The following is a 9,140-nucleotide window of genomic DNA, read 5'->3' on the forward strand; positions in this document are numbered from 1 at the left end:
AGTTCAATCAATGGCAACCTTGGAGACAGGATTGAAGGGGGATGTTGCAACTAGACAATCTGGCAGAGAAGAAATGGAGGCTGATTCTGGAGCCCAAGGTGGATTTTGGATTTGGAACTGGGACTATACTACATAGGAACTAAGCTAAGCTATATAAGCACCTAATATATAATAATATTTTACTATAAGAATAGCAAAAAAGTGTTCCCCAAACACTCTTATATTATAAAATTAAATGAGTTCAGGTTTAGTACCTACTGCATGACTGTACAATTTCATACTCTTCGTCCAGAATTTTCAAGACAGACTCAATTAATGAATCAATAAACATGCATTAAAGTGCTAATATGAGCTAGGCACTGTAAATCTCATAAGTGGAAGAAACTTGAGAAGTCATCTAATCTAATTCCTACAAGAATCACCACTATCACATCTAACTAGTGTTCATCTAACTTGAATCCAGTACCATTGGATATACATCAGCACACTTTTTTTAGGAAACTTTATATCATGATTAAAAAATTTTGTAACTGTTCTTATAACTTAAGCTATGACAAAAAGGAAATACTGTGAATGAATGAATCAAACCTCTATAAACAATCTTTTAAAAAATGAGTCACACCACAATAAACAAAAAATTTCAAAAATATATATGTGTATATATACATACACATAATACATAATTATCTATATACACACTATATATAATTATCTGTTTTAATCATTATTCCAATCATAATCTGAGATATAAGACACAGACATAAAAGTACATAATTTCTGCAAGTATATATTACATGTTAAGTTTTTTTCCTTATAAAACCAGAACTTAATTATGGTGGGGCATCAGGGACTTTACCCCGGGTGGGAAAATTTGAAGGCACCAACAGCACCTTTCTAAGAGGCATTTCTTCCCCTATCCATCCCACCATAGAAAACAACCTTTGACTTTCTTTTCTATAGGTTGCCTTCTCACCTCTCTGCCTTACCCAGGCTCTGTCCCTGTCAATAGTAGTATGATTCTTTCTCTACAGATCATCCACCTATGAGCTACCTGCCTCCCCTGTACAACTCCATCTCTGATAGTAGAGCATTCATTTACCCTCCACTGCTGCACATTCATTGGGAATGTTCTAGCATTATCCCTTACCATAGTTCTTACTTCCCAGTGGCCACAGCCTCTGTATCTATTTCTATTTCTCTTCTCAGCAATGGCTAGTCCTTCAGCAGTGAAAAGCCCATTTTCTCTTTACTAGGATGTATAACAGGTAAGGCATGCCACCTGTCTACTATGTAGCACCCCATGAAAGCTTCCCTTTTACCCCTTTCTCTCTGCCTAAAAATATTCTCACTAGCTAAAAATATTGCTAATTGCAAGTCATGAAGTCAGATAAAAGGACAAATATGATAGTGTATTTTGCTTTTTAAAGAAAATTTATGGTATTTGCTTTGGAAAATCACAAAACAAGTTATCTATCTGTCTTGTTCTGAATTTATCATTTTGTGCCTATAAACTAGGTTCTGTTCTATTCCAGGTTGCCAATGATGCTTCATAAATCACTCAGCCTTTGCAGCACTTTTTTTAAATACAGAAACCCAAACCCAAAGAATTCATCTGAGAAGAATTTTAGTATGATTGTATGGCATTTTTGTCTAAAACCATAAGAACTTATTTCTAAAGTTTAAAAATGCTTAACTTTTTTAAGCAAGTTTTGTTGTTCAAATATAACTAATATCAAAAGTCCCAAAGAAAGCTCTGAAAAAGTATTGTCACCATGATGCTATTTAACTGAAATGACATGAAAAGCTAATATTCCTAAAATAAAAGCTTTCTTGAATTTTAAGAAATTTTTAAATTATATTCTGTATGGTACTTTAAAGGACTGGTATCAGTATTAAATAACTATTTAACTAAAAAATTGAGTGAAAAGCTTCTTAACTGGCTGATAGGCAGAAACTTGATTTAATAGTGGCGAATAACCTTAATATTATTATGTCTTAAGAGGACAATTATTCTAGCACTAAAAGATAGACACTTGACTGGACAAAATTACCTGTGAATTACTATTAGTAAATTCAAGAGGCAAAAAAGAGAATCGTGGAATTAAACTCCATATCCCCAAATTCTCACAACAAATTCTATGTTTCTTTGATAAAAAGTTTTATTGAGATCAAAAGATACCCCAAATTCTCAGGTTCAATGAGCTACAAAATATATTGACAAATCAATATCTGTAATGTTTTATCCTGGGATATATTTTTAATGTTACGGGCCTCAAAGATTATAATAAAATACTGACTGAAGAATACATCTGTTGTACCTAAAACTAGCATAGTTTCAAGTTCCTTAAAAAGCTACTTTGTCAGGAGAAAAAACAATGGTTAAAGAATTTTACTACATTATTCAAGCAGATAGAATATTATAAAGAAATATAATTTTAGTCAATTACAAGTCATACATATCTGGCTGTCTCATAATTGGTGAAATATTTTGAATTAGTTTTGTAGTAATTTTTAAAGTGAAAATATTGCAATATCATTTTCAAAGGTAGTTTTTCCTCCCTTCAATATTTCTCATATATTTCTATACCCAGGAAAAATAACTAGCCCAATGGAGATTTTAGTAGAAATTTAAGACCACTTATTGCACAACAGCATAAGTATGGCATTTACTTTGTAACAACTTGAGGTTTGCAATGACTGACCTAAGTCACTTGGGATAGCTTTCCTCCCTTTATTCAGAGAAGAATGTGGATTACAAGTCATCTGCTCAAGTGAACCACTATGCTCTCTAAAATGGAGATGAACCCTGCAGGAGAAGTTTTTTTTTACCTCCTTTAATTTTCACTTGGTGGGTGAAAAACCTTTATTTAAAATGTGGATTTCCCACTTGGCAGTACTAGTACAGCACCTCAAGAGTAATTAGTTGTAAGAAAGGGAATTAGAATTGGTTACTGAGAAGGAAAAAAATGTACACACATCAGACATTTAGTTTAATTCTATAGTATTCTTTTTCATCTTAAATGTTTATTAAACATACACATTTACAAGTTAATGTTAATGTGCACCAATTAGTTCTACCAATGAAGTTGGAGAGTACTGCACCTTCTACAAGTAGCATGAAGAAATCCTCCAATGGTACAGTTAAATTTGTGACCCTTTCCAAGAACCTAGCTCTTCCAGAAAGCTGATGTAAGCTCAAACATTTCTCCCTGTTTGGGCACTGGCTTGGTGATACATTGAGTCCAGGTTTCATCTGATAATTTTATGGAATGATTCAATAAAAATACTATCAAAGAATTTGTAGGTTGAATCTTCAACCACCCAGTAGGAGTTCAAGACTCTTAAGGCTCCTCAGTGGCAACCAGCATATCCTTCTGCTACAGACTGAAAGCTCCTGGTAAACTTCAGCTGATTGACATCATGATGCATAGGTTTACCATATGTTAGACCCTTGGGAATGCAATGCTTTCACCCACTCTGACGAACATGAATACAGTAGATGACATAATCTTGCTTGGCCTTGGTAGACTAGTCTGCAAGCTTTGTTGGGTCTGGTGTGCCAGTGGGCCTCAGCACAGGGCAGATAGCTGGCAGTAGTGCCAGCAGCACATGTGCAGGAGCAATTGCATGACATCCTACTGCTTCTTCCTCCACAGCTGCTGGATATATTTGTAAGCCCCGATCCTGGCTTACATTTAGCCTGCCTAATGGCTGCCACCAATCTGAAAGCCATGCACTACTGTTTTATCGTTTTTTGTTCACAGTGAATCAAGTTGTAAGTAGGTCCAAGGCAAGTAACCTGTCTGCCACTTTTCATTTTCCAAATAAAATGTACTTCTGTTCCAGCTGGGATGGAAAAAACTGCTCTTTTATTCAAAACCCAAGCTTCTTGTAAGTCATCTATTTTGTATTATATTCTGTTGTGTGTATGTTTCTAATAGTCATCTAATTTTATAAAACTTTTCATTTGTTTTAAGAAAGCAAGACCCAATGACTTGTGGCGTTAAGTAAAAATAAAGAAAGATTGTCATCAGATCAGAGGTTTTGAAGCCAAATTTGACAATCTTTAAACCTCCAGTGGAATCAAGCACCCCTGACTTATACAACTAAGCTGGGAACACCTAGAGGCTGCAACTTTAACCATCTCATCTAAATACTAGCATAGGACTTGATCCTGTCCTGTACTCTTCTCCAGACTTCAAAAATGGGACCAGCCTTCTTACTGCCAGTGGGTCATCTGGCCACGTTGGGCTGTCCTTAACCTTCCAAAAACAGCTTGAGATCTGGGTACAGGTAAGGTACAGTATTAAACCCGGGACAGAACTAGGGAACAGACACTGCTAGTCTTAGACTAATCCTAAGAAATTAAGAGATTTGTTAATCATGCTTTTCCCGGTCATAATAAACAAAATACTGGACAATAGAGTAAAATAAAATTACTGTTTGTTTTAACATAAAATAAGAATTTCCCTGTGTCTTTCCCTGAGTATTTAATAGGAATGTTTTTTCCTTTAAAAAAATCTTAAATTGTTTTGTGACTGAATTAAAATATGCACAAGGATCAATTCAATTGAATAGATCAATTAATCAACAAGTATTTCTTAAGTACTTACTGGGTTGCCTGACATTGCTACATTTCTATATATTACTAACAAAGCCAAATAGCAAGACATAGAAAAAGAAATTCCACTTAAAGATACTGTATACATTATAAAATATTTGGAAGTCTACCTGCAGAAACACTACCAGGAACTACATGAACACAATTATAAAATGCTTTTCACACAAATAAAGTCAAATCTAAATAACTGGAAAAACATCACTCATGGATAGGCCGAGCTAATATAATAAAAATGGCAATTCTACCTAAATTAATATACTTATTCAGTGCCAAACCAATCAAACTACCAAAAATTATTTTATAGAGCTAGAAAAAATAATAACAAAATTCATCTGGAAGAACAAAAGGTCCAGGGAATTAATGAAAAGAAATGTTAGGAAAGTGGCCTAGTCATACCAGATCTTAACTGTATTATAAAGGAGTCATCAAAGTACTTGGTACTGGCTAAGAAACAGAGTGGTGGATCAGTGGAATAGATTAGGTATACAAGACACAGTAATCAATGACTATAGTAATCTGTTGTTTGATAAACCCAGAGACCCCAGCTTCTAGGATAAGAACTCACTATTTGACAAAAACTGCTGGGAAAACTGGAATACAGTATGGCAGAAACTGGGCATAGACCAATATCTTATACCACATACCAAAATAAAGTCCAAATTACAGTAAATTGAAAATGTTTTGCACAAATAAAGCCAATGTAGCCAAGATTAGAAAGGAAGCAGAAAATTGGGGGAAAATTTTAGAGACATTGTCTCTGATAAAGGCTTCATTTCTAAAATATATAGAGATATGAGTCAAATTTATAAGAATACCAGTCATTCCCCAATTGATAAATGGTCAAAGGATATGAACAGGTAATTTTCAGAGGAAGAAATTAAAGTTATCTACAGTCATATAAAAAATGCTCTAAATCACTATTGATTAGAGAAATGCAAATCAAAACAACTTTTAGGTATCACATCAAACCTATCAGATTGGCTAACATGACAAAAAAAGGAAAATAATAAATGCTGAAGAAGATGTGGAAAAATTGGAACACTAACTGATTGTTGGTGGAGTTGTGAACTGATCCAGCCGTTCTGGAGAGCAATTTGGAACTATGCTCAAAAAAATGTGCATATCCTTTGATCCAGCAATACCACTTATAAGGCTATATCCCAAAGAGATCACAAAAATGGGGGAAAAAGATCCACATGTACAAAAATATTTATAGCAGCTCTTTTTGTGGTGGCCAATAATGGGAAATTAAAGGGATGCCCATTAATTGGAAAATGGCTGAACAAGTTGTGGCATATGAATATAATGAGATACTATTGTACTATAAGAAATGATGGGCAGGCAGACTTTAGAAAAACCTGGAAAGACATATGAACTGATGCTGAGTGAAGTAAGCAGAACCAGGAGAACATTGTACACAGTAACAGCCACATAGTGCAATGACTGACCTTGACAGACTTAGTTCTTTTCAGCAATGCAAGGACCTAAAAACAACTCCAGGGCAAAAGGGGTTAAGTGACTTGCCCAAGGTCACACAGCTAGTGAGTGTTAAGTGTCTGAGGCCGGATTTGAACTCAGCTCCTCCTGACTCCAGGGCCGGTGCTTTATTTACTGCATCACCTAGCTGACCCCAAAAGACTCATAATGGAAAATGCCATCCACATCCAGAGAAAGAAATATGGAGTCTGAATGCAGATTTTTGTTTTGTTTTGTTTTCTTTCTCATGGTTACTCCCATCCATTCTAATTTTTCTATACAACATGACTGATGTAAAAATACATTTAATAAGAATGTATATGTAGAGACTACATCAGATTGCACACTGTCTTGGGGAGAAGGAGAAGGAGGTGGAGAAAATTTAAAATTTATGGAAGTAAATGTTGAAAACTAAAAACAAATTAATTTGTAAGAAACAACAACAAAAATAAGAATACGCCCAGTCCCTGACCTCAAAGACAAGTTGTAATGGTGGAAACAGGATGTATATAAGTCTATATAAAGTAAACATGGAGGTGAAATCTTCAGCAGCTGAGGACAGGGAAGGGGACAATGAAGGGGTGGTTGGACCTGAGTCTTGAAGCAAGTCAGGAATTCTAAGAGGCAGAGAGATGTGAGAATGAAGAGTATTTCAGGAATGATAGACAGACTGTAAAAAAGCACAGAGATGGAAGATGGAGTGTTGTGTGTTAGGGTAGACTGCAGAGTATATGAAAAGGAAAAAGTTACACAAAATTGGAAAGGTGATTCAAATTACTAGTTTCATATAAAAGTTGAATATAATGTCAGTACATTAACTCATAAACTAAAATGTAACACATAATAAAGACCAAAACCACTATGGAAGAGTACCAAAAAATAAAAATGTAAAATAGAATATGAAACTCAAAACTAATAGAATCATATTATCTTTTTAATTAGTACCTATCTATTCCCCCTGCAACTTCCTTGAGTCCATTCATTTATTTAATAAAACTAATAGTACATTTACTTATTGAATAATAGAGTTATACATGTGTAAATTGCATAAATGTGAGCTAAACAATATTGTAAATAAAATAAACAGTTTTGTCAAAATCTTATGACACTACTTATTACTAAAGTTATCTTTACCTTTATGGTTTGTTTGGTGGTCTGAAGTTTTTGATCAGTTATTTGTTGTTGTTGTGTAAGCTTTTCATTTGCTTCTTTTAATTCCTTAATGGAAGCTTCAGTACACTTTTTCAAATCCTGTAGCATATTGATTTGCTGCTGCATTGCAAGTCGTTCATGTAATACTGATTTCGTGACATTTACATTGTTCTCATTCCCTTTTTTAACTAAACAAACAACACGGTAAATGATGGTTTTTAGTCTTTTGTAAAATTTAAAATGACAGTTATGCAATTTCAATACATTCTCACCTTTAATAGTGGCTGGGGCATATGCACATCTCAGAGCACTAATTTTCTTCTTCTGTGAAGAGGATCTTCTATAATCCTTATTATTGATATCCTGAATTTTAAAAAGCCTCATACCAATTAGATTAGTATTTAAAAATTCTAGTTAAATAAAATAAAACAATAATTTTACTTACTTAAAACATATGAAGAGCAAATAAAATTCATATCAAATAAATATGAAAAACAAATGAGCAAGATTTTATTTTGTTCTTGCCCCCAAATCACAACTGATTGGTTAGAACTAGAATTTCAACTTGCAGGCAGTAGGTTAAGTCAACTCGCCAGAATTGAACTTTAAGGCCTTCTAAAGAAAAGGAGGATCAAACAAGACAAGTATTAAACTAAAACATATTGTGAGACTTTAATTATTTTTATTCTGGGTACATAAGTACTTTACTCCTCTTTTCAATCCTGCCTGACCATTCCTTTTATATTTCACTATAATGTTGGCAGTGGACCTGGGTAAATAGAGGAAACGAAACTTAAATTATTCTATTTAGTTACCAGTCATGGCAGAAGAAAGAGATTGAAACTATTAACTGAACTGATTTTTTAAAGATAATCCATGCATTTCAATTAATCATGATACTCTTGCACTTTAATGTCAGGGATAATCAAGAATTGTCTTCAAGTGGTAGTATGAGGTTTTCAGATGTCTATGCAAGATGCAAGGAAAGAGAACTCATATGAATTATGAAAATAATAGGTTCTTGAAATTTTAGTCAGCACAGAAGAGGAAAATAATAATAAGGAAATTAAGAAAGCAATTCAACCACTACTCTCTGTTGCACCCAGATTAAAAGATAAAGTAATGTGTGTAGGTAAATGAATTACTGTCCCTCAAGGACTGTACTTTTCTCCAGACATCCTTGATGATAGTGTACTAAGATTAAATAAAACAAAACTGTATTGGCCCACTTTCCAAAACTGCTCTTCAATAACAAATATTGCTTTCCAAAAAAATAATTTGAAAAGACATAGATATACAGAATTGTTAACATGTTTTAAAACTTAAAAACAGGAATGATTATTACTGTGGTGGGATTTTTTTAATGACAAAAATTTTGTTTAGCTGCTTAATTTTTTTTTGCTTTAACATAAAAATTAATTCGATGTAAAAAAAATACTTCCTCATAAGTTAGAAATTCTCTGAAGATCTCAAATCTGGAACAAATTAATGAGTAAAGTATTTTAGTTTAGATGGCATTTTTGAAGAAATATTGTCATTAAAAAGGCATTTCTTGGTAGTCATTAAGAGGAAAATAGTACTTTAAAACTTTAAAATGTGTCACTTATTTTTAAGATAAGTTCTTAGCAAAGAAAAAAGCACTGTCTAGTCTAAAATAACTGCCACATTACCCTGTAATTTATTCAGTCCCATTGAATAGCATAAAGTAAAGAATGTTGCCATAAACTCTCACTGTGAAAATGGGTTGTGCACTTTATAGATAGTGGATAAACAAAATGAACAATTAAATATAAAGTGTTAATATAAAGTCATAAAGCTGGTTTTCTGTGGATTGTTTTTATTTCTCTTTCTTTCTTTCTTTCTTTCTTTCTTTCTTTCTTTCTTTCTTTCT

General features: G+C 33.4%; 1 protein-coding gene across 1 annotated transcript in view; it reads right to left on the reverse strand.

Annotated features, from left to right (window-relative positions):
- Window positions 1-9,140, reverse strand: part of CNTLN (centlein) — a 492,075-nt gene that overhangs the window by 156,433 nt on the left and 326,502 nt on the right. The window contains exons 18-19 of the mRNA XM_069090553.1: window positions 7,522-7,612; window positions 7,232-7,437 (exon numbers count right to left, since the gene is read on the reverse strand). Coding sequence (XP_068946654.1) covers window positions 7,232-7,437; window positions 7,522-7,612 — 297 coding nt within the window. The remainder of the gene's footprint in view (window positions 1-7,231; window positions 7,438-7,521; window positions 7,613-9,140) is intronic.

Source organism: Petaurus breviceps, unplaced genomic scaffold (genome assembly GCF_028583685.1).
Source record: "Petaurus breviceps papuanus isolate PSGF00001 unplaced genomic scaffold, PetGlider_PUasm1.0 187, whole genome shotgun sequence".
Classification (NCBI taxonomy): Eukaryota; Metazoa; Chordata; class Mammalia; order Diprotodontia; family Petauridae; genus Petaurus; species Petaurus breviceps.